General features: G+C 36.2%; 1 protein-coding gene across 2 annotated transcripts; it reads right to left on the reverse strand.

Moving 5' to 3' along the window:
* Positions 1–27,747, reverse strand: LOC112048521 (synaptic vesicle glycoprotein 2C). Of its 2 annotated transcripts, none has more exons than XM_024086068.2 (11): positions 27,560–27,747; positions 13,815–13,868; positions 12,565–12,726; positions 9,283–9,445; positions 7,872–7,993; positions 6,684–6,925; positions 5,908–6,113; positions 4,655–4,917; positions 2,532–2,691; positions 1,814–1,941; positions 1–1,247 (listed from the first exon to the last, which is right to left on the reverse strand). In XM_024086068.2, the coding sequence occupies exons 1-11, from the start codon at positions 27,561–27,563 to the stop codon at positions 1,192–1,194; spliced, it is 1,560 nt and encodes a 519-aa protein (XP_023941836.1). In that variant the 5' UTR covers positions 27,564–27,747; the 3' UTR covers positions 1–1,191. The 2 variants fall into 2 exon arrangements, with proteins under 2 accessions (XP_023941836.1, XP_023941835.1); XM_024086067.2 differs by lacking the exon at positions 27,560–27,747 and adding an exon at positions 13,949–14,141.
* Between the last annotated feature and the right edge of the window lie 139 nt (positions 27,748–27,886).

The following is a 27,886-nucleotide window of genomic DNA, read 5'->3' on the forward strand; positions in this document are numbered from 1 at the left end:
TTTTATTATCATCTATTTTATTACACTTACGACAACAAATAAAACAATTAATTTCATTGAAGGCAAAATTAACCTTTTAATAACAATTAAAATAATTTAAGGACAATTATATTACACAGTCATCACTAAAATACTGTTGCTCAATCTTACATTCAATAGCTGAATACTGAATCACAGTAATTAATTGCTAAAGGGGTTGGGGTCGCGACACCCACCTCGACGAAAATATATTCTAATGGCCTAGAATTAGCTAAATGGGTTCTGCCCCAAAAATGTACACAACACGGGAAAATTATATTAATTACCCTCTTAAACACATTGAAAATAGATAAACAGCCTCGAGAAATAACCTTTACGCCTATGCGTCAACGACATCTTGTGACGACAGAGAGTATTGTCGCCCAATAACGGAGCAGAAATCAAAAATATAGCTCTCTCTTTCGTCGCTATTATGAAATTCCGCTATTGATCGACAGTTATCTATCTCAAGGCCAAGGAGGCCTGGACAAAACGTTTCCGTCGACGCCAATGCGCAAGGCCAAAACCCGTTTGATTTCAACGGACAATAAATAAGAATACTTAGTCCACATATTTACATCTTATTATGTACATGCATTTGGGAATCCGTGACGTCACTAGATGGCACTTTTTTAGACACTATTTTAATCACTGATAAATTTTAGGCGTTGATAAATAAATCTTTATACGCATGCCCTTTAATCACAAGATTGAGTCCAGAAAGAACCGCGATAAAACGCTTTCGAAAATTTTATGCTTTCTTTTGTAACTAAAATTAATCCAGTAGCTGTTTATGTACTTCACTTCCTATAATCCTTGGCTTACTATAAGCGTGTAACGTCTTTATTTATCCGCCGCCAGAATACACTAAGAAAATCCCAGTCTCAATCTATATTTTTTTCGTTGTAGATAAAACTCTTTCACAATTCTGTTGCCTCGACGTAATTCCTCGCACTTTCCATATAAATTCTTTAGTCCACTTTTCATCCAAAGCGGTGTATAGAATTTATTTTCACACCTAATCATTCGTTTCATATGAAGGTTTTTCATTCTTATATAGTTGTAAGCTTCTTGGAAGGTTAGTGGTAGCGCATTTTTCCAGCGACGTCACCTATTATCTTCTACACTGACTTTTCTAGTTGTACTATCTAGTATTGAGTAAGTACTTTGTATCTAGTCGAGAGCTTCTTGTCCTGTCTTTGGCAAGAAGAAGCAAAGGATTGCAGCAACTGTAAAAAAAGAGAAGTTGTAAGCAAATTATACTATTGAATTATGTCGCAGAGATGGTTAAATTCATGATCATTTTATTGACCAAGTCATCATCATCACTGCAGGACATAGGCCCTTTGTAGGGACTTCCAAACATCACGATACTGAGCCGCCTGCATCCAGCGAATCCCTGCGACTCGCTTGATGTCGTCAGTCCACCTGGTGGGGGGTCGACCAAGACTGCGCTTTCTGGTGCGGGGCCGCCATTCCCCATCCCCACCATCGGCACTTCGAATTATATGCCCCGCCAATTGCCACTTCAGCTTCGCGACATGTTGAGCTATGTCGGTGACTTTAGTTCTTGACCAAGTGCCATGTAACTATGGCGTAATTTACCATTAAAATAGCTGATAATGATGATGTAGGTACCATAGAACTCTTGGGCCTTATCATTTCATCACTTAGATAATAATTTGGATCCAAATATTAACTCTCTCTATCTAACTTTCCACAAATAATAGGTACCTACCTATACGGTGAAGAATTATACATGCTTGTAGGGAAAATGTATTGTGAGTATACTTACTAAACAGGAACGCTGAGAAGACCACGATAGGTATAACACAGTTGATGTCTATTAGGTAACCGAACGCCAAGTTGCCAATGAGACCGCCCCCTCGACCGGCCGTTAGTGAAAGTGCAGCAGCCATTACCCTGTGCAAATGGTATAGAAATTTAAAAATGGGTATTCGGTAAGTTCGTGTTTAGCTCATGTGGTTTCAGATCATGAGATCCTTGGTTAGGATAGGAATATATCGAGCTTTTCTGACAAGAAATTCTTACTAGCACCCTGGGGTTGGAAAGTTGATGTTGTTACAGTCCTGTGTCTCTGAGAGTAGGTAAGTTATTAATTATACCAACTATTACTTATCAACAGTTGACTCCGAAACCGATATAGATGGTTGATGGTTAGAATCTACCCTAAGCCCGCGGGTACGTTTAAATTGACTTTAAGCAGTAAAGATCAGCTGCTTCGTTACTAAACATCAGCTGGGCGTGTAGCCATGTGGCAGGTCAATTTTCTTTCTACAATCGCAAACGCTTCGAAAAATAAAAATGTATAGGATTGACATTGCTATCGACAGATTTAGTTGTCGATCGGATCTGTCACTCTCATAGTTTTTTTTTAGTTTTCGAATCGTTAGCGTTTGTTGAAAGACTATCGTCGTGCCACAGGCCCTGATCTGTAATTATGATCACATTAGCTTACTCTCTAAATAATGAATAGATAATACTTGACTCACCTAAGATTCGTAGGGAATAGATCGACGAGAACACAGAACACAAGACTGATGGCCAGCGAAGTGAGGGCTTCAAATATACAGGAAAGCACCAAATTCTGTGTGGAGTTCTGCACAAAGTAGAGACCAACTGTGACTATACCAGCGACACCCAGTGAGAAAACTGTAAAGAAATAATTTAGAATTATACTTGTGCATTCCAAACATAATGGTCTAAGAGTCTGCATTAGGAATGTATACCCTCATCTGATATTTATTATTGATAAGAAATAAATGATAGATATTAATCACAGTGACACATTGCAAATAGTTTGCCTAGTTAAATTGCGGCCAGATCCATTGTTTATACTAAATGTAATCTAATCTAATACAGATAAATTAAGCATAAAATAAGATTTCATTTGACATATTAGTTGACTAAATGACTAATGAGGGTATTTAAATAACTGTATAAAGGCAACCCCATAGTTGCAGTGTGAAAGCTGGCAACCTTTGTTTTTCAATTCTTTACTAGTGTACAATATTTTTTCATTTATCCCACGAGTAAGTATCATAAATAAAAAAATCATTCCGTCCTCACTCCAAAAGGCTTCTGTATTAAATCAGCTACAAAATCAACAAAAAAATAAATATATATCAAAATCGGAACTGCTCTTGTGTATTCTTATTATAAAGAGTTAAAATTTTTGGTGGAGGAGGATTCATATTATAAGGAGGTAAAGTTTGTGATCTTGTAGGGGGCAATCTCTGGATCTACTGAACTGATTTTGAAAATCCCTTTACCACTAGAAAGCCAGTCAGTTTTGAATGTCATAGGCTAAATTTCAACCCCGTATTCTCACGGGATCCACGGATAATCCGCTAGTTGTTTACAAAAGGGGATCAATTCGGCGTAATCGCCTTATCTCGCCTCGGAGGTACGTGATTGTTTCTTCATTCTTTTTCAGTTTATAGTGTGAGTTTAATAAATCATTGAAACTATCTGTAGACCTGTGAAGGCCTCATCTGAACGACAGCCAACTTAAACCAGCTTGGCTATACTGGTTTACCTCGAGGGAGATGATCCCGAAGGCATTACTTATTCCGCTGTATTTATAGTGCGAAAAGTTAAAAACTTCATTAGCGTGAGTTAGGACTTGCATAATATTACAATATGTCGCTAGATGGCGTTATTAGGCGTTGACAGGAACATTCATTTTAATGTTGCATTTTACTACTGATAGTCTTGACAGTAAAGACTAGAATCGCCCAGCAAATTAAAAAAAGTAGGAGAACATTCCCAAACTTTATTAGCGTGAGTTAGGAATATAATATTATAATGTGTCGCTAGATGGCGTTTATTAGTCTTTGAGTTTATCACGAACGGGCAGATAGACAGACGCGGTGGAGAACTTCTATATTTTGAACATACCTAGCATGTAAACATAGGTAAGTACATACTAAGTCTATAATGGGTACGACCTCGACTCTACCATGTTTGTACCTGCATTGCATTTGCATTTCTCTATTTCTATCTGATTTTTTTTGTTTCATGCTTATCAGAGTGCCTAGTGGGATTTTTCAATGTATTCATACTGTGACGATCGCGGAAATGTAAATTTCTAAGAAATTGAAACAGTTGTGCAGTAGTGCCACTAGATGGCGTTGTTTCAATTCCTTAGAAATTCGCGTTACGTTTACAATGAAAACATTGAAAAAAACTCCCACTAGGCACTCAGATCCATTTTTTATGTTTACGTTTACGTTACGTTTAGGTCGGGTTATAATTTTCAAACTTTAATTTTTATTTAATACTTTTCCGTTTCCCAATCAGTCACACTAGCCATACAATATCTACGAGCACATCGTCGCATTCTGATATACCCCAGCCGTGGGCTTTTAACTCACGATCTCAGGGGTGGCCGGACTGATACACTCAGGGCAAACACCCTTCAGAACGGCCCTCCAAGCCGAGGTCCGAGTCTCACAGGAGACGCACTTCTAGAGTCGTTCTGCTTTTGCCTACAGGCATCAGGCGATGCTTCTGCGCTCGCCCAAACCCCAGGTGAAGCCGCTGAAGTCCTATTAAGGAGCCTACCGCACTTACACAAGCAAAAATAAAAAAAAAAACAAGTAAAAGTACTCACTGAGGAAAAACTTAGCGCCGAGCCGATGCACGCAAAGAGGCAGCCACAACGACGTGGGTATACACGCGAGGCCGACGATCAGCGTGTGCATGTACACGCTCTGCTCGATCGTCTTCAAGCAGTCGAAGGGGTCGTAGCTGTTCTCGTCCTTCACCACGATGCCGGACACGTCGCACACGGACGCCGTCGTGTTGGGGAAACGTTGTTCATACTCCTCGTAACGGTTGAACAACTCGGGGAACCAGATCATGAGGGTGTAGTAACTGAAATGTTACAAAGTATCATGTTTTAGCAAACTACTTAGAAGTGGATTTCAAAAAATAAGAAAACCAATGTTAAGCAAAGGTTCACGATTTTTGTCAGGAGAACTTAACTAACAAATCAAACTGTCACCAAAATAAGACCTTTGAATGGCAGAATACTTTAAGCAGTCCCAGAGGCTTGTGACTGAGGGTTCAGGTTTAACGGATTCCTTTCGACTAGCCAACACTCTGAATGGTGAGTGTTCAAGTTATTCTCCCCGCCTATCCCAAGTAACCCACTAATCCCTACCCTACTCTTCAAGGAAACAAGTCGCGCCACCTAGTGTAAGCACGAGCCAACACGAAATCGGGCGACGTCATATATGTCTCATACTACTATAATTTCCTACACATGTTTATCACTAGGATGTACTACTCTCAACTACCTAGTTGGTTCAGTGGTTAGCCCATGTGACTTCAGATCACAAATTCGAATCCTGGGATCCTGGGAAATACTGAGCTTTTCTGTCTTTGAAGAAATCCCGAAGTTTCATTTGATAATGGATTTTTAGTTATTATTAAGAATTTACCATTATCACCCTAAGCCTTTATGAAACTAAATAAAAGCTTGTAAAATAAAACAGAAAATCCATATAAATTTAAATTCTGGAAAGCTCAATGTACCGGCAGAACTCACAGACCGACTGTGATAATATTATAGCGAATGGTGTTTTGTAAAGGATCTGGAAAAGAGTCATAATAGGCAGTGACGTACATTATGATCCGAGACTAACTACTCCTACCATCTGACACCCGTGGCGAAATTATTGGTCTGGCCTCTTTAAACATGGCACATTTTAATTATTTTTTTATGTCAGATTTCAAATTACATCTGAGCTCACGGTCCAGAGCCCGTGGCATTTTGCCATATTTGGCCTATACACCACAGACATTAAGTACCTTTTAAATACACTAGGAACTTAATATAGGTAACATTAAAGAAGTCTTTACCTCGTAGTCAATCCGAATTGGATGAGACAGGTGAGTATTGTGTATTTGAGGTAAGGGGGTCGGCACAGAGCTTTCGTTTGGACCCAAATCTCGCTGAACAGCCGCCTCAAGTCCTTGGGTTTGCGCATGCTCAAACTCCTGACAGATTTCTGAGAACTCTGCGACGCTACGGATATTGTTCTGACCTTTTCTTTGAGACTCTTGATCTGAGGAAAAAGTCAATATTTTAGTTTATACAGTAGGCAAGTTGTCGTATTCATATTTTAATTATTTGAGGCTTCTCTGACAAGTATCTTCTCTATATTACAACTGTCAACAAGTAGGTAAATTAGGTAGTCTGGAATTTATATTGGTACCTACCAGACCACTTGTTCTAGTGTACGAGTAGTGTAGTGTATTGTGCTTATGTCAATGTACTTTGTTTTGTATTTTCAATAAATTCAGGGTTGGTAGTAGGTGCCAGTCTACTGTATTGTTTGGGCTATGAGGAATGATACGCTACTTCTCTCTACTTTGTTGCTAGGATTTTGTTTCTAGATCGTTAACACGATTGAACAATATAGAAGATAGACATGTATGATGTCGTTGGTTGTACATTCTGTGAAAACGTACCTACCCATCCTAATTAGGTATACTGTGTAGAAAGTTAAGAAACCAGTGAGGAGTGTCATTGTATTTAGTACCACTAACAAGATACGAGTAGGTAAGTTAAGTTGACGTTGAATAAAAAAAACATTTGACTAAAATATACTTTAACATAAAACGATTCGACATACCGGGTAATTATCCGGATCGTCACCAGTGTTCTGTTTGTAGATCTTCTTGAGGCAGGCAAGCGCGTCGTCATAGTCGCCGCATTCCATCATGAACTTGGGACTCTCCGGGAACGAGAAGAGCCAGAAGCCCAGCAGTAGAGAAGGCACTCCACACGCCGCCACGAACCAGTTCCACGAGTCGTAGGAGAAGGCGCCGCTCTCTAAGCGGATGCCCTTGATCGGAATAATACCCCAAGCGATCACTGCAAGAGGAAATGTATGTAGTATAAGAACCCAGATTCAAGATTCAAATGAGTCTTAATTTCTAAGTTCTGTGCCACTTTTTAATTATACATACTAGCACCGCGCTGACAAAAAGTAGCTTGGTCTGACCGTGGCGATAGTAGTATAAATTTATAGCATTGAGCAGATACTATATGCTGTAAAGTTACAAACATCGTGGTACGCAGAATTCTGAACGGCTGAACCCTTTCTGTGTGTTCGGGCTCTAAGATTTCAGCAATACGCCGGGAAATATAGCGGGCACCTTTACGTGGTAAAAATCAAGGAAATTAGCACAAAATGTTTCTTATTTGAAATGCCCTTCCGGCGTCTGTGTATCCTGCCACCTATTCGAACACTTTCAAGGCAAGAATAAATAGGCATCTTCTAGGCAAACGCGATCTAATTTAAACACCAGCACTGCTTTTCAATTTAAAAATCAGGCGTGATTAGCTCAAGCCTTACATAAAATTCTAATGTTTCAAGGGAATTTCATTTTTTTATTCTTTACTTATTTTTGAACCTTTACAAATTAATAAAAGCAACTGAGAAGCGTGTCCTGGGGTTATGCAATCTTCAGTGTTTCAGGGCACAATCGGTTGGAAAATCCTTCGCCTTACTTTGACCAATAGGCAATAAAGGTACTTAAAAAAACAATCATCAGCGGTCGTTATTGTCTTATAAAAGAACTCTAAACCCTAAATCCATCATAGGTACTTCCCCAGTGCAGTTTGCCTGGTTTGGGATGTTAATGTTATTTAAAAGTCTAAGTAACTGACCGCTATTAGTCTTAATATTTTCGAGACCAATAGCTGACATTCTCTTCAAGTCACGAGGTAACCATCGACATTCCGTAGTCAAAAAGGAACATATAATTTCACCATGTCCTTTAAAACTTTAGTAATGAATACATAGCTCAGAACTTACGTGGAAGTAAGATGACACCCAGAGTCCAGAACATTTCCATCCAGCAGAGGATCTTTTCTCTGTATTTAGTTTGCTGGAACTCTCCCAAGTACGGAAAGCAGATTCCCATGGCGCCCGCAACGCTGAAAATTTAAAAGCAAGTAAGTAAATAAACAAACGAGACAAGATAGCCTAGTGGATATGACCTCTGCCTTCAATTTGGAAGGCGTTGGTTTGAATGCGGTCCGGGGTATGCACCTCCAACTTTTCAGTTATGTACATTTTAAGAAATTAAATATCACGTGTCTTAAACGGTGAAGGAAAAACCGTCAGGAAACCTGAGAATTTTCTTAATTCTCTAGTGAAGTCTGAAAATCCGCATTTGGCCAGCGTAGTAAACTAAAGCCTAACCCCTCTCATTCCGAGAGGAGAGATTCGTGCTCAAGAGTGAGCCGAATATGGGTTGTTAATGATGGAATACCTGTAGAACTAACATGTTATCTTGTGAAGACAAATCGACCAATAGCGCTGACACGGATATCACTTCGTTTCTTTCTTTTGTTTCTTTCTTTCGAACTTTCGTTGCGTTGAGACGAAAGAATATTTCCGGTTCAGCCGCAATTGGTGAATTTGTCTTTGCGACAAATGTCGTAGCCGTGGTCATGTTGGACCTACTGCTGTAGCTATACGGTCATGTTTTACTCGAGTTCCGAAAAAGGAGGTAGGCATTGCTTAAAGTTTTAGCCCGGATCTGTGAGCATTTTTACAATTTATTTATTTATTTATTTATTTATTTACGTATACTTACAATATACATATTGACTTATACGTACATCTATGACAAGTGCACACAACATTCAGTAAAAACTAAAAAAACATGTAAACAGTCAAATATCACACAAGGAACAAAATAATAATACAATTGGTTTATATCAAGTTAATTTTCCGTGAGTGAGGAGTTTCCTCTTGATGAAACGTTTTATTTACGAAAATTCTTGATTCTGGGTTACCAGGTAATAAAAAATTTTAAGCATCGGAACGAGATAATGCACCACGCAATTTGTAGCACATTGTGGCTTTTATGTTGTTTAACTATAATTTAAGCAACAGTAAAAGAAAAGGTGGTTAGTAACTTTTAATTACCTTGTATTGATACAAGTTGGGAGGAGGGCAGTTTACCAGTTGTTACTAACCAGATGTTATACAGCTTAACATCTAAATTGTCCTAAAAATTGCGTGGTACTTTATCTCGTTCTTACGCCCAGAAACTTTTATTACCTAGTAACCCTACCCTAGTTAGCTACCAGAATCAAGAATTTTCGTAAACATAAAAGTTGAGCGTCTTGTGAATGAACTTGATAGTAATCAATTGTAAAAATGCTCCTCGAATCCTGGACTATAAGAAAGAAATATAAACCAAATGTCAACTTACGCGAAACCGTTAACAAATCTGCACGCCATGAAGATAGGCAAAATTTGGACAAACGAAGATAAGATGCCGATGAAACCGTCGAGCAGTAGCGTTGATACCAACACCACTTTACGCCCCTTTGTGTCCGCCAAGCAACCCCAGAAGTATGAACCTATGACCATACCTGGAAGATAAAGAGATATGTTACTGTCAGATCAGCTTGCCTCATTGGTCCTGTGTTTAGGTGGATCAGCTACGGACAATGAGTACCTATAGCGTTCGAATTCTTACAAGGGGATTTTTCTTAGAGGAAAATTTTGCTTGTCTACACACTTGTGCACTATAATATCTTTGCGTGCATGGATAATCTTTTTTTTTTATTCTTTACAAGTTAGGCCTTGACTACAATCCCACCTGATGGTAAGTGATGATGTAATGATGGATTTAAGATGGAAGCGGGCTAACTTCTAGGAAGAGGATGAAAATCGCTTGGCGTTAGGGTTGTAATTAGCCACAGCCGAAGCCTCCCAGCAGTCAGACCTGGACCAATGAAGAAAACCTCAATCGGCCCAGCTGGGGATCGAATCCAGGACCTCCATCATGTAAATCCACCTCGCATACCATTGCACCACGGAGGCCGTCAGAAATCTCGAAATTATATTGGCCGCCGTGGCCGAAACAAAAACACAATCGGTCGGGAGCAGCTTTATCATTACTATGTTGCTTCGTATCACGAGGCCCTAAGTTCGACTCCTGTAGTCCTAAGCCATACGTATGTCATTAGTCGCATGCAAGGCTTAACTGGAGTCGAACTGTGTGCTGATCTCTTTCTCCTAAGAAATTTTAATTATCCGTGCCTCGGACACCACGTTAATAGTAGGCGTCCACTGATCCGCATCGTACCTACGTATCGCATCAAACGGATTTTCTTATTGTTTCGATGCGATCCGTACGATCCGGATCAGTGGACGCCTGTCATAAGCCGTCGGTCCCGGTTATAATATAATAATGATTGTGATCGTAAAAAAGTTTAGTTGCACATTATCATCATAAGTCCTAAAATTTCCTGTGACTGTCGAATTTAGTTCTAATGACGTTGATTGGAACATACGTCATATCTAGCGCATAGATAGATAGATATAATTTAAGTGGCTAGTAGGTAATTATTGTTTTATGTAAATAGATGTAAGGGTGGTTACGCACTGCATTGCAACCTAACCGATCCGAATCTGTGTAAATACAGATAGGAATAAAAAATCTCGGACCGAACTCGGATATTGCTTATGCGGGCTACGTACCTTTAGTTTTAACTGTACAATATGATAGTTGACTCATGTAACATTTAATATAAACTATAATTTATATTTCCTTTTTTATTTTTATAATATTATGTAGTTAATATAATAGCAGTTTTAAATTATTGTAAAATTATACTAACATTTAAATAAACGTATAATATATTTTAAACATATAAACAATATTACTTAATTTCGCATAGTATACATGAAATGAGGGTCCTAAATATATGCATATGAATTACTAAAAGTTAAGGATTTCTTATAAAACTTAATTTAAAAATCATGTATCTTTAAAATTTTCCAAACGCTGTCGTGCATTTTGTGACGTCACAATGTTACTTGATATACTAAACGTCAAACTAATTGTTAACTATTATTTTTGTCAAACGCACCGTTTGTAAGGGATTTGTTATAGTGACGTCATGAAACAGTTGAATTATAGACCGTCATGGCCGACAGGCGTTTTGGCTCGTATAGTGTAAAACATATTTAAAAACCAAAATATTGATGTAATCATGTCTCAAAAAATATGAAAAAGAATTTTTCAATCTAGTAGAACGATAATGAACTTCTCGTATATAAGACCATTTAAAAAAAAATGTCAACTAGCCTATTAATAAAAAATTTCAATTTTGTACAATTTGTACGTATACTTTGTGTCTAGTTAAAATCTTGTGCACGCCACTGCTATGACTATTTTTAACCGTCTTCAAAAAAATGAGAAGGTTCTTAATTGGAGTCTATGTTTTTACAAACGGATGCAGTGCGTAACAGCCCTAACTTGTTATTGTTACAAATTATAAATAGGTAAATGGCTTTTATGAAATTACCAAAGATAATAATCATACTTATTATTAAGAATTCAGTCAATAGCCACTCGAGTTATCAACAATCGATGGAAACGCCACATTAAATGGGTCCAATCTTTTCCCGGAAGATAACAGGATAATAACAGTACGCAAAATTGAAAACACCTAATTATTTAAACCCCCGTCGCAAAAAGAGGGGTGTTATAAGTTTGACGTGACTGTCTGTCTGTATGTCTGTCTGTGGCACCCAATTATATAATTTGGGGTCATTGGTGGCACCATAGCTTCCTAATGGTTTCAATTTAGTTTCTTTTGTATGTAAGGTGACTTATGTGCGAGTGTTCTTAGATATGTTTGATGAAAATCGGTTGAGCCGTTTGAAAGTTCTGGGGGTTGAAAGTGGGGAGGAATAACCGAATGTCTGCAAATATACTCGAGTGTGGTTTTAAATGAAAGCGCACCGAAATACAATGTTGACTTGATCGAGAGTGTAATTCATAATTATTTCATGATCTCTTTTCAAAATTTTAAATTTATTTTTATTTATTATTAGGAGTTCATAACCCTTTCAATAATTTTCAAATATAGAAAGTTATCGACGGCCTCCGTAGCGCAGTGGTACGCGAGTGGATTTACAAGATGGAAGTCCTGGGTTCGATCACCGGCTGGGCCGATTGAGATTTTCTGAATTGATCCAGGTCTGGCTTGTGGAAGGCTTCGGTTGTGACTAGTAACCACCCTACCGGCAAATACGTACCGCCAAGCGATTTAGCGTTCCGGTACGATGCCGTGTAGAAACCGAAAGGGGTGTGGATTTTCTTCCTCTTCCTAACAAGTTAACCTGCTTCCATCTTAGAATGCATTATCACTTACCATCAGGTGAGATTGTAGCAGTGGCGTATTGTGTAGCCCTATATGAAAAATAGTTAGGGGGCCCAAATGGACGGTGAAAATTTCTCACAAAAGACACAAAAATGCTCGCTTAATATATTTGGGCGCACGCTTAACCAGGGAAAAAAGAGATTGTGAATTACCTATATTTTACTAATTTTTGCTTTCACATTTAAGGGGCCCCTGTAGTCCGGGGGCCCCGTATCATTGATACGGCTGATACGGTAGCTACGCCCCTGGATTGTAGTCAAGGGTTAACTTGTAAAAAATAAAAAAAAATCCATTCTTCGCCACTGGTAACTTACCTAACATAGGGGCAGCAGTGAGCCATCCTTTATCGGCAGATGTCATTTTGAAGTCGCACGTCGCGGCGGGCAGCACGAACGACACTATCGTGATGCCGATGGCCGTGTTGGCGTAGATGAGGCCCGTGATAGCCAGGAGACAGAAATGGAAGCGGCCGAAACCTGGACAAAAGTAATAGATGAATTGGTTGAGCTTGGCACTGGTTTCGTTACCTGCCTTCGTTTCCTTAGGATTAGAAAAAACCCTACTTACAAACCGTTGGTTTATTTTATAAGTAAGTAAGTAAGTAGTGCTTACCGAAATTCCGTAAAGAATAGACATGAAATAAAAATTCACCGTCATAAAAATATGTATTAGGTATACCTATACAAGTTATAAAAATATTTTTACTTTCTATTATAATTATTTATTAACATTATTAAATTTTATTCTAAAGGACATTTCTTTTAATAGATAATTGCAAGAGTGAAAATTACTTGAGCCTTTACCGTCAATGGTTAAAATTATTAATTAGAAATCGTACTTTTCGCAATTTAAATTCGAACGCGGACGAAGGGCGTCCGCTAGTAATCTATCAAACTTACATATGTATCTAACTTACATATGCATTTTAATAACCGTTCAATCAATAACATTAATACACAGCCCTACTACTATGTCTAGAATCATGAAATGAGTATTAATTATCATCAGTAAATAGTTTTAATTTTTAGCCCCTTAGGATAATCTATACTTATCTACTTATAATAAATCTGTAGAGAGGTCAATTCTGTACATAAAATATACCTACTTCTAAAATGACTATCAGGGTGTGATTAGTGATCGATACTGATGCCAAAAATGCCATCAGTAAAATTATTGCCTGTCTGTCTGTTAGAGAAACAAAAACTCGACGGATTTTAACGAAACTTGGGACAATTATTCTTCATACTCCTGGACAGGTTATAGTATACTTTTTATCACCTACGATCAATAGGAGCAGAGCAGTTAAGGGAAATGATGGGAAAACGGGAGAACTTCTCTATTTATACAGCAATACTAATACTACTGCAAGGGCTGGATTAAAGAGGTCTACAGGCGGACGAAGTCGCGGGCGTCCGCTAGTAAAAAATAAAGGGACAAAAATATAGCACAAGGGAGGTTTTTCTAAATTGAACTCCTGAGATAAAGGGACTAAAAGCTTATAAGATTAATAGTGGACGAAATCGCGGCCGATTATTCAATATATACTTAAAGAATAGCAACTTACCGGTAGCTGAAATCGCAGCTTCGAAGTCCGCCCCATGTTCTAAGAAGTCTAAGCCTGCAACAACGAATTAAACCACATAAATATACGAACACAATCACATAATTACCCCCGTGTCCCCATTGTATAATACTTAACTGATAATACTGGCCTAATCGTGCGTGTTACAGTAATATGAACCTCCACAGTCATTTTGTATTACGATAATTGCATTACCACAAACAAAACATTAAAAAAAAAAAAACAATATTGGATAATGACTATTGAAATGCAATATTTTGTTTAATATTTATAATTGCGTATACGGTTCACCTAACCTCAAAATGGGAATGTAATGTCAAAGGCGGTACGTCAAAACATTTTACACAAACTACCCGCAATTTGTCATTAATGTATTTACATTGAATGCGTTTGGTTTTTCGTTTCACGCAGTATTTAATATGGGATTTTCAAACTGTGGTTTGACGTTATTTTAAATTTGCTCTGATATTTCATCAAACAATAAGTAGGTGATTATTATCACAAGATGGGAAAGAGTAGTTAAGGTTTTTTTTACTGTAAGTAATATTTTCCTACTGGTTTCTGAAAGGCATCCAGGAACGCTAAATTATTGCTTGGTACGTCTAGGGTTGCCAACATTTCTTAAGGAAAATAAAGTATTTCTCAGATTTTGCCATAAAAAATATAGAACGCTTAGAGAAAATTTAGTATTTTCGGCAGTGGCGTAGCGTGCCTTAGAATATCTCTATAAAATTGAATATAGATTATAGGCCCTGTATCGAAATTAGTTGGAGGGGCCCAATAGACAAGCGGCAAATCCCAAAAAAATTCTTCAGTTTTTGATTTACTTTACCTCTTACTCTTTCAACACAATATAAAAAAGCAATACTTAGTGTATTGCTTTTTTTTACTTTTGCAATTTCTGCAGTTTTTTTGTTATTTTTTCACGGGAAGCACCACCATATTTATGTAATATTGTAGATTACTTTTTACAATTTTTTTCTTCTACACGCAAGGGGCCCCTGAAGTCCGGGGGGCCCGTATCGTTGATACGGCTGACACGGCGGTAGCTACGCTCCTGATTTTCGGCAATAAGCGAAAAAACACGGTTGATTTTAGAAAAACTTTATTTACGCTTATTGCATTTTTAAAGAATTTTTGCCTTAAGTAAATAAGAGATATTTATTTTTAACCGACTTCCAAAAAGGAGGAGGTTGTATGTATGTTTTTTTTTCACGTTAAATGTTTCGAAAACCAAGAGCTTATTTTTTCAATCGTTAATTTTAAGTTCGGAATTCGATAAGAAAGACAAGTTCGGATTCGACGATAATGTTCATATGGTCTTAAAATAAAAGGTGTTTGTAAAATTTTGTAAAGTTGTTGTAAAAATAGTATTTTTGTGTAGGTAATTTCGTCAACAGTATATTATAGTACGATTGGTAACCCTAGGTACGTCGTGCCAGTAGGGTAGTAAAAATGCTGAAGCCCACCAGGCCAGAGCCGGATTTACCATAGACGCCGAAAAAGCTCAAGCCTATGGCGGTAAAATTAGGAGGGCAGCAAAATTGACCTGACCTGACCTCATTAAATAATATGAAATCCTAAATCGACCAGTGCTGGTAGGACTAGACTCGGTCCTGAAACTCTCTGTTTTAAAACAAGAAATATATTAACAATTCCAGAAAGATCGCCAAGGGCAATAAGTAAAAATTCTAAAGATAAGTCTTTGTCAAATATAATGTACACAAAACACAAAACGCCGTATTCGTATTATTACGTATTTATATCAACTTTGCTTCTGCTATCGAAGTTTGTCAAGTGTACTTGGAATATGAAGATCGTCGTTATCAATCGTCTGTTTTGAACTCTGATAAAGTAGTGTGCGTTTAGGAACGGAATTGTTCATGAGATTTTGAAATTATATGACTTGACGTTTTATTGCTGATAATATTTTGTTATTTATCTCATACTTGCACAAGTGAAAATGTAAGTAGGTATGGTAAATTCAACGTAACTAGTATTTGTATGATTCATTCTCTTTCAACTGGCGACTTCAAAAAAGAAGGTTCTCAATTCGATGCGTATGTTTTTTTCATTTCTTACCAATTTAAAAAAATATTTTTTTGTTTGAATGAGTATATTTTTAGATTGGTCCCATTACATTTTCATGAAAATCGGTTCAATAATTTTGTGTTAAAATCAAAATAACTGAAATACGTCATTGAAGTCGGTTCCTTTTTTATGAAAAAAAGAATATTGCTGTATCGGGTTTGATGTGGCCTAGCGATTTTATGTACCACAATACCTACATGCTATGTTATGTTTTCATTAAAGAAAAGTCGTATTATAGAGGCTATCTAAAACAGAAAGATTTGAAAAATTCTTTCTGTTTTAGATAGCCCATTTATCGAGAAAGGCTATAGGCTATATATTATCCCTGTATTCCTACGGGAACGGGAACTATGTGGGTAAAACCACGCGGCGTCAGCTATTTTAAAATATTCTTGTAAAATAGCGATAAACAAAAAACTCTCTGACTGTTGAGTTTTATTGTAAACCAAGCTTAGATAATATTGACATGTGTCAATCTGTCTTCTTCTTTTAGCTTAGTTAGTCTTTACTTACTTCAGTTTGATAGTAGACAGAAGGTATTGACAGATAGTTTGACAGTCTTCCTTTAGTTTAGTTAATCCTCACTTTAGTTTGACAGTAGACTTCCAGCAGAAGATTGACGATATCGTTCCCTATGTTTCAATGTTGTTAGTTTTACATGTAGTAGCCACAAATTCGGATAAATAAATTACACGTAATAACAATAGTAGCAAATTGTAATTCGCTAATTACGCATGTATAATTGTGATCTACATAATAACAAAGTTGAGTGTATAGCACAGAAGAAAATGTATTAGCAGAAATTCGTCTTCCTTTTATAATCATTGCAAACAATGGTTAAGCTATCAACTAGTCATTTACCTCGGTAGGTGTGTCTTCCATTGACGTTCATTCCTTGTAGGTGGGTCTGCGACGTGAGTGACGTACATTCAATAGTTCCCATTGGTCCCGTGGTCATATAATTTAGTTATAGATAATGAGGTCCAGGGTTCACGTCCCTTACAATATAAATGACTAGCGGACGCCGCGCGGTTTCACCCGCGTGGTTCTCGTTCCCGTAGGAATACGGGGATAAAATATAGCCTATAGCCTTCCTTGATAAATGTGCTATCTAACACTGAAAGAATTTTTCAAATCGGACCAGTAGTTCCCGAGATTAGCGCGTTCAATCAAACAAACAAACAAACAAACTCTTCAGCTTTATAATATTAGTATAGATTGGAAAATTTCTTTTTAGAAATTCCTTATAACTACCTATTGATGGTGTTAGTAGGTACACCCCTATGCCCAGTGGCGTGCACTTCATACATGCAAAAATGCACTACCTACCCTGAGGACTCAATACAAACCGAGGTTTGACCAGAGGATATATAGTTTGACAAGGAACTTTCCAGTTTTTACTCAGAGTGCATACCCTAGTTAAAAGCCTTGTGCACGCCACTGCCTGTGCCTCATTGAGCACGCAAATCCGTCCGTCCCGCACCTCATCTCTTTGCGGTCGTGACAGTCTCCTGCTTCATTTTGTCTATCTCAGCATGAGATTGGTCGCTATGAGGATACCTCAGAATACAGAAAACCACCAGAAGGAATGATAGCGCAAAGAAGTGAAGCCATTTAAACTACACATTTTACGATTACTCACTCTGTGTTTGTCGTGTTGTTTGACGTGCTATACAGGTGACAAATTTAATTAAATTAAGCCGTCTTGTGCTATTCCTTCGTGTAAAAATGCCGTTGGTAAAAAAAAGAAACTGAATAGGATCACATTTCACGTGTAAGTAGCACAAATAAATATTCTTATGTTAAAATAATGAATAATTTTTACGTGAATTTAGTTGTCATAGAAACCGATGACTTCATTTCAAGTGTTGCCAATGAAATTGTTTTGATTTTCCCTACTTTTAATTTCAATTCAAGGATTTATTATTTATGTAAAATATTAATCAACTAAATAGGTAGGCATAGGTTCCGGCAATTAAGTTGAAATAAAATTGTGGTAATCAGCGCAGATAAAGAAAGTGTAAAATAATCTTAAAGCTTTAAAATTTTACAAATAACAATGGCGTGCTATATTATAATAAGTTCGTTCGTTCTTGTCTGTTTGTGTGTTTGTTTGCACATTTGTTTGTTTTCGTGTGCTTGTTTGGTCTTTTGTTTGTTTGTGTACCTACTTGTTTGCTTGTTTGTTTGAGCAAGAGGATTAAATAAAATATTTTTATCTTCAAAACACATTCTTAAAAGATATTAAATCAATTCAATGGCCTTATTTATACTTGAATTTTAAGAGACATAAAAATTAGAGAAATAAGACGAGATAATAATAACTGTGCACACGATTGAAATACATATTTATAATAATAATATAATATAATTATATGGAATATATAAAATTATTATTGTAAATATGTATTTCTTTAGTTTGTTAGTTGATAAGTTTTATAATAACCGTCTTATTATATCTATTATTTATTTGTCCTTGTCTTAAATTTTTTAGAGTTCATTTTCTTGCTGACTCTTAGCAATCACTAGAAAACTGGTCCCACTGTTTTTATTATTTACCATACAAGTTAACATTTAATGTGATGAACTGTACACTTATTGTTTTCCTTATAACATTATAAATTTTTACCACAAAATAGGGAAAAATTTAACAGCCTCATGTACTAGCAACATTACGCGGGTGAGAATTGCGACGAGTGCAGGCTGTTGTGTACAATTTTTGGACACACTTCGCACTATAGAATGACATCTAAACGTGGCTTCTGGTGGTTTTCTGTATTCTGAGGAGGATACTATTACATGTATAAAGGGACTGACTACCCGCGCTGACCTTTATAGGCTTATAGCCAGTATTCTATTAAATTTAAAAGCTATCAACCTGCATGAAATATCTTTAACAACTTTAATATGTTGTCGAATTATTTCAATATGTACGTCTAAACTCTATTCCGATTAATAATACCCCGTATTATATACTATTAGCTTATTCTAACCTTGCCAGGCCCCTACAAGGTAGATTAGATACACCACGCTGTCCCGATCCTCCTGTGACGCCGCTGAGGTCTCATTAAGGAGTCTACGGCACTTACAGAATGCTGGTTAACGGGCTTGAGCTAAGAAGATTTGGGTGAAATTAAGCACAGAGTACCTACAGAAATATGAGTAGATATTGGATAGAGATGAGATAATGGTCAAGTATATAGGCTAATGTTTATCTCAATATTCCTACAGACAAGTTCTTAGGCGGGTGAAATTGTAACACAGCCTGCTATTCAGTGTGCGTTATCAAACGAGTCCTCGGCACATTAATAATTTCCCTTTGTCTATCTATTGACATTCATTGCTTCACGTGTCAATTGATAACGCCTTTACTATAGTCCTACTAATATTATAAACGCGAAAGTTTGTATGGATGTTTGGATGATTGTTACTCTTTAACGCCGCTACTACTGAAGCGATTTGGCTAAAATTTGGAATGGAAATGGGTTTATCCCGAAAAAATCCAAAGTTTCCCGAGATTTGCGAAAACTGATGATTTTAATGATATGAATGTTTGTTACCTTTTCAAGCTTCCACTATTTAACCGAATTAGCTGAAATTTGGTATTGAGATATATTATAGCATGGATTAACACGTAGGCTACTTTCTATCCCGAAAAAAATCCATGGTTCCCGAGGGATTTGTGAAAAACTAAATTCCACGCGGACGAAGTCGTGGGCGTCCGCTAGTATTAAATAAATCAAAAACCCAAGCCAGAAGTACTTAAACAGCTCAACTCAATTTGATTTTCTATATTCACAGTACTCTCAATAAATGTTAAAAAAATATTTTAGTAAGGCTTCATGTTGTAGTGCTAAATAAACCTGCACTCGGCGTTATCTTATCATATTACACTAGTAGCATTATTTGCTGGGACTCATGATTAATCAATTTTATGAAGCGAGATGAAGGGTTTTACCGTCGTAAATATATTGCTCGGTGACATATCTAAACATTGGCGCCTGTTATCAGTGTGCGTATGGCTTTATGGCGGCAAATAACTGTGACAGTGACACGGTCATTTGACGGCATTGTAAGTGCGCCAAGGATTCGTTTTCGAAACTGGTTTTGATAAATATTTTTTTATTTTTTTATATATACCGTTATAGGACGAGATCCGGCATCAGGAATATATACCCTCATCTGCTATTTATTTGGATCAAAAATAAATGATGGAAAATATTAACATTGACACATTGCAAATAATGATATTGCGCCCGATGAGCATTGAAAGATTAATAATCTTTTATTCAATTTATTATCTACTTCCCTCTTTGCTAAATTAATAAAAATCGTACATTTTTAGTACTTAATTAGACAAGACTTATTGCCGCTCTCAAAACTCATTGATCTATTTGCGCTCTTTTTTCAATAGCTGTATTTGGGGAGAAAATTCTTAACTATCTAGAAAGTTGGATGAGCTTATCATTAAATATCACCATTTTCCATCAAAAATGATGACAGTGGATTATTATTTTTTAATCGCCCACGGCAAAGTGAAAATGTTGTATAAGATATTTTTATGAAAGAAAAGACAAGTGGTTGACTTCAGTCAGGCCTGATGGAAAGCAGTAGTGAATAATATTATGTAGATATTACAAACATATTAATTGTTTTATTCAATCAATAAATATTTATTTTCTAACATTTCTGGATATGTAAAAATCATGTTACTGACCTATTTCAATGCTAAGTACATTGGACTTATAATATCGACGTAATAATAAATGATTAATTGCTATCTATTGTTTTAAATCTCTTGCATAGTCTAAATGGAATAAGGCACTTAACTTAATGAAATACTATAATGTTCTCTTGTCATAGTGAGACTTAACAAATAAATGAACTCTCTTTTCATACTCTAATTACTTCATTTGTTATATTAATTGTTAATTAAATAAATAATTAGTGTTATTGTGTTTCACAAATCGTCACAATATGAGCGTCACTTTGAAATTTAAAAACCGTGACATTCTGATTTACTGGTTCTCAGAAAAATACAACTTTTGAGAAAACAACTTTGTTTAACTAAGAAAGATAATAAATGATTCCTATTACAATTTCCTGGTAAGTGGTTTTGTATTCAAGTATTGTAATTTTGGCAATACGCAAACATAATTGCCAAAATTACAATATGGATACCCACATCAGTTTTCCACAAAATCTATCGGTATCTATTATGTGAAAATCTCACCCCCATCGGGTTTCCGCTCATTTTGGGGTACGAAAAACCATATAAACTCATGCCTATGACCCCTTGAAGCTGTGGAAAATCAAACTTATTACTATTTTATTTTGGCAAAAAAAGTCATTACAAAAATGTAATATTCTAATTTAAAAAAATATACAATCATAATAGACAATACATTGACGTAAAAGTAAGTTCTAACGAAAAAAAAGATTCTCCTATTTCCTTACTTTTTAATTTGTTTTGGCACCACTAATTCCACTTATTATCACTATGTAACGAGTAATATAAATAAATTAAAATTACATTCAATAATATAGTCAGCGTTGCATTTAATAAAACAGCAAAGTCTCATAATATCTTTGAAGATATATTTCGTGCATTCAATATTGTTCAAAGGAATAAACCGCTACTTAAAGGAAAATTTTTTGTACTTAGTCTAAACAAATATTAGACAGAGGTAAGCTTTGATTTTTTGTTTGTTTCTTTGTAACGAATACTCTCCGAAACTACTTGATTGTCAATACAGTAAAAGTGTACAAAACAGCCAATAAAAACACCTCGGATTGAATTCATATCTGGTGTAAGCTGTCAATGTCATGTAATATTGTCAAATGTCAATAAGACACAAGTTAAAATTAAACATTAAATCGAAGACAGAGAACCATTAAACAAAAAAATCCTTAAATTGCTTTAAAAACGCCGTTAACGAACGCTACTACGCAAAGATCACTGACAAGCTACCAGTGAATTACTAGCATGTTGCCATGATAAAAATTCTTAATTAATGTTGTCAGCTAATGAATAAAATACATTCTATTTAATTAATTTTAAAAAAATGCGGGATCCAAAGTTTTTTTTTATTTTGGGTATAAAAATAATTTGTTCTGCTTAGTTGACACTCGGAATAAAGGCTCAGCCTCCATACAAAATTGGAACATGTCCTTTATCAATAGCTATGTCGTATGATGATGCGTGCGCGTTTTAATTGTGCGATGATTCAGATTACAATGACAAATAGTACAAGATCCGGCATAAGAATATATAACTTCATCTGTTAGTTATTTGGGATAAGAAATAAAACATCACGACATCGTATAACGTGATGTTTGGAAGTCCCTACAAAAGGCCTATGTGCTGCAGTGGACGTCCATCGGCTGATATGATGATGATGAAGAAATAAATGATAGAAAATATTCACATTAACACTAAAATTGCGCCTGGTGAGTACTTCCCTCTTTACTTGATTAATAAAAATCTTAACTAGTTTAAAGAATATACCAACAGAATCGAAAAGGTAAAGGTTGTCAGCTTTCACACTGCAACTGTGGGGTTCCAGATATAGGTAATAAATAAATAAATTATTATATTACTTGCATATTTTAAGAAAACTTAATAACAACATTTGAAATGTATATGTAAGTATATGTAAGTATATGGAATAAATGTCTTATTTTGCCAGATATTAATGATGACAATTAATTAATGTTATACACATAGCCTCATCACTTATTTAGTCGTCTTTATGAAATGAAAGCTTATTTTATGTTTTATTTTACTGTATTAAATTTCCTTTGACCTAGTTCATGGTTTCCTAGATTTTGCATGTAAAATGTGTCTGGCCGTAATTTAACTAGGCAACCTATTTGCAATATTATATACCTTTTATTTCATAACCTACTGTATAAATGCGAAATTTTATTATATTCTATTTCTTATAAATGCGAATGTTTGTATGGATCTTTGTTTGGATGTTTGTTACTCTTTAACGCCGTAACTACTGCATCGATGAAATTTAAAACTAAGATAGATAATACCGCTAGTTACTAATAAATAAAAGATGAGAGTATATATTTCTAATACCGGATCTTAGACTAAAAGTAACAAGTACTGTCGTAGAATGAGAGCATGTAACAGCCATACATACCTCATTTTATTAAGGCTGAATGTTTATCGGCAATTATTGTGTTTAGACCGAGACGTCCCTAACTACAAAAAAAAAACATATTTTGCACTTGACAGTTTTGATCTTGGGTATCCGCTGGTAACACTCGTCTGCAGCATCGAAAAACTCGTGGATATTTTGTTCAAATTTACATAGTACTTATTGAAAATCAAGTTATTATATAGTCATAATAATAGTCATTAATGAGAAGAAGAGAAGAATCGACCAATCGAGCGAGCACAAGGCATAGATATTTTTGAGCTAGCTTTTGCAGTTGTTTAATCTATTGTGAATTATAGCAGTTACCTACACGCTTAGAGAGTTATATGAGGCGTTCACATTAGGATTCAATGCTTTTTATTTCCAATTAGCAGACATCCCGCGGTTTCACCCGCGTAATTCCAGTTCCCGTGGTAATGCGGGGATAAAATATAGCCTATGTCCCTCGGTGAAGATGAAGCTTTATGTAAAATTTTCAATATGGGTTCATTAGATCCAGAGATGACCCAATACAAACTCACAAGCAAGCCTTACCACTTTTTAGTACCTATAGAATTAAAAGGTTATAGCGCTTGTCACAGTCCCCTTTTATATACCGCCCGGGGTTAAGCCCCTCCTGGCTACGCCACTGTTTCAAGGAGTAAACTCCAAAAAAATTGTATAGTTTTAGTTTGCAAACCTTACCTTGTCCGTACTGTCGTATGTAAATCGAATCTTTAGTAAAATCTGGAACATTGTCAGTCGCGGTGAGCGACAGGCGTATAGTTACAATCTAATGTGACAATTGATTTTTCCGCACTCATTGTGTGTGTGTGCCTGTGCGCGGAAAAACTTGGCTGAACTTGACATTACGGCGTACATTCATACAATTGTGCAATTATGGTAATGATATACGAAATAAGCACACTGAATAATCGGTCGGTAAACTCGCTCTGCGTTTATTTTCCAATATGAATACATTTATCAATAGCCTAAGCTGTGTGTGATGAACCTAGGTATCTACATCTATATATAACTTCAAAAGGAAAAGAAATAGAAAGAAGCCTGCCACCGCCAGACATTCTTTATTGCAGGGATGTTATGGATATGAAATTTCGGATACGGATTGGATATGGATATATGATTATTATACCGGATATGGATATGGATACGGATACGGATGTGAAATTATTTCGGATTATCCGGTAGTTTCGGATATTAAACCTTTAATGAACAAACATTATGTTTGTGTATCGGCTGCTCCCGGCCGATCAAAACAACTTTTTTTAATTTAAATTACGCTCCGCCCCAATCCGATATTATCCGGAACGTTTATTTCGGATTCGGTTACGGTTACGGATATTTTTTTTATATCGGGTTTCCGATAGTTTCAGTTACGGCTACGGAGCTCCCTAATATCCCAGCTTTATTGTATGAAGGCGGAAAGTTTGTCCATGCTACTATGTGTTATTACTACGGTAGCCAATGATGGAGTTTGGATCGTGGTGGCTTTGCAGAGCACATTTTGAGGGTCCAGATCCTCAATTATCCAAGTAGGTATAAGACGTATTTTTTATATTTTCTACGAGATGTCATTCGGAATCTTGTCTCTTGTCGCCAGACCTTTAGCTTCGTGGCAATATTTTGCTAGATACTCCCTCACATTACAAAGCTACGATCGGATTTAAGGTAGACTTCCGTTCTTGGCGACCGCAACGATTGGGACCCGGGACCCGATCGCAGGTCGTAGTCGCGCGTCGCGGTCGTGCGTCGCGGTCGCCAAGAATGCTACCTTTAGCGTTACCTGCTTCCGCGCATGACGCTCCAGGCATAACGTACGGACGTATGCTCTCTCCCAATGGATATACAATTTAAGGATGGAGTCTGAAAGTGGTGCCAGCGACTAAAAATTTTCGGAGTAAAAATTTGCGGTTAGCTCGAAACGGACATGTAGTGCGGATGTCAGTGTGCTAAAGTTTATATCTATACGGTGTTTTTCGAAGGTTTGTGGCAAAACTGAGTCACTGACTATTGGGATATCATTTTCAATTTATTATGCCGAGGATAATATTAAAAAAAAAAATTGTGTAAAAAATACTTGGATAGTTGAGGGTCCGAGGAAGTAAGTCTGACTATCGCAGCCTATAAGTCCATTACTGTTTACCTTTTCATCATATTGGCAAGAAAGGGTTATGTTTTTCGAATATATTCATGTGTCTCATGTCCACGGGTAACAGCAGCGAGGAGCATAAACAGTCTGATTCCTAGCAGCTTACCTTTTAAAAATCCATACATACTCGTACTATTTATAATTATAATTTATTTTATTCGCCCGAAACTACATTAATATATTCACATTAATATTATTACATTGATATTACCTGATACCTTCATTAATTGATTATTATTTACTTGTGCGTTGCATTACGTAATGAATACCCTTGGACGCGTACCCTAATATAAGTACTAAACGGCTTGCCGCTTCGTTCCTAATATGTACCACGAAGTTCTGGAATCCCCTTCCTGTTTCCGTTTACTCTACCACCTATAATGTCTATATCTGCAAGACAAGAGTGTATAGGAATCTTCTAGACTAGCTACGACTTCGCTTACCAGCACGCAAAAGTACTTTTTCACTCTTTACTTGGGTATATTAAAATACTAATATAGACTTTTCAAAATCTTAGCGTTTTACAAATGAGAAACACCCCTAATGACATCGGCTACTTAAGAGGTATATTATGTACGTGCCAACAATTATTTTCTAATACGAAGGCTGTATTCGTGAGTATAAAAAAATTATGAGTTAGCCGTTGATTGTAATGTTAAGATGATAGCGTGGTACCTTAATGTAAATACTTAAAGGAGACCTAAACCTTAATGTAACACTTGTTAGTGTATAATAATCTACTGGTTTATACTGGTTTATTTTGGCTGGTGGGAGGCTTCAGCCGTGGCCAGTTACAACCCTACCGGCATAGTTACCACCAAGCGATTTAGCGTTCCAGTACGATGTCGTGTAGAAACCGAAATGGGTGTGGATTTTAACAAGATAACACGCTTCCATCTTAGTTTGCATCATCACCATCAGATGAGATTGCAGTCAATGTAAAGAATAAAGAAAGAAAGAATACGCAGTATCTTCTCGAAATCTCTAGATGATATTTCTGACGTAAAGGAGACAACAAACAAAGGCCGATGCCTACAATAAGATCTAAACCACGAGCCAATACAAAAAAAAACTAATTGACCCCAGCAGGATATATTTATGAATGAAGGCATTAGACTAACTGTACGTCAGAAAAGTCAAAAGAAAATAAATCGTCTGCTTTTTCAATTTCATGAGAAAATATATTCAGATTTTTAAATAACTGATTTCATTTTTTTTCAATTTATTATAGAGCTTGCTGAGTCTGCTAGTGGTTTAAAAAACATTTTATAATAACGTAAAGTGATATTTCGAATTTATCGTCAAAAACAACAAATGAATTCCGTTAAATTGATATTATTAACGAAAGTACGTATTGTGCACTCAAACAAATTAATTAAAATGCATCCTCAATTCATTATCTTTTTGAAGACTTATGAATACGATACAGTAGTTTATTATGTGTTCGTACTTACATACGTCTATAACTGTGTCTATACAGTTAAAAAGGGCAAATGTTGTCTCTGGTGTAGTTATGTAAAAATAATTAACTTGTTCGTATAAAATAATAATGATAATTTTGCCGACGTTTTTTGCAATGCATCACCATCTAATGTAGACGTTAGATAACTATACAAAATTAGTATAATTTCGTTTTAGAGCTAACAAAACGAAAAAAAAATTAATCGGTCAAACCGACATCAATTAGAATTATTTTATGTACCTAATTATATGTATTAATAGTGTAATTAATTAAATTAAAAGTGTTAATCTACTTAACACTTGAGCTCATTGCCGGCAAAACCGGAAGGCAGGTGTTTCGTTCCGGATACTGAGAAGACAGCACCAACAAGTTTAAATATTATTTTTCCAACTTAACTTTTCCAATTTTGGATTTGCCTATAAGCTATTTGAGCAATTACATAGAGCATCTCGTCTATACCAGACACGGGCGAAAAAAAAGCGAGCGTTTTTTGAAATAATTATTTGTAGTTCACTTCACAATAAACCTATAGGGGAAGATTTTATATTTATAGAACTTATGGCATCGAGTACCTCTAATCCGACACTGACTGTTTACATAGCGCATGTAAACTAAATTTTTATTATATTTAACACCATTTAATACATATGATATGATACTTTTTAATACTAGTACAAACGCTTTATTCGTAATTACTTTAGTAATTAACAGAATTAGGAGTACCTACCTACTTTGGATACATGATTTATTTAGTTTAATTCTTCATAGGCCTTTTTAATGAACTGTAAATTATCACTATGCATAAAGGCTCTTAATAAGCCATTTAATTCAATTATAAATTTTAAAAACTTACCCATTTTTGAAAATGTATCACTTCACTAATAATATAATTCAACGTCCGAGATCAATCACGATTATAATCGCCTATCGGTGGCTCATCGTCTCTCTGGCTACTATAGCGATGCGCGGGCGCTGTGACCAAGGATGCCGCGTTACGCGCGCAAAGGCTTCTATGCGAATGTCGCCTGGCTGCCGGCACCTACCGAAGATTCCTTCCATGCTGATAACGATAAGGTCGATCGCTCATCTCGCTGTTATCTAAGCGGTGACCACGATCAATCTCGTGTGACTACTTCTAGGCCGTTGCTTACTACGCGTACGGTTACGTAGTAGGTTCTTA

This window comes from Bicyclus anynana, chromosome 12 (assembly GCF_947172395.1).
Source record: "Bicyclus anynana chromosome 12, ilBicAnyn1.1, whole genome shotgun sequence".
Taxonomy (NCBI): Eukaryota; Metazoa; Arthropoda; class Insecta; order Lepidoptera; family Nymphalidae; genus Bicyclus; species Bicyclus anynana.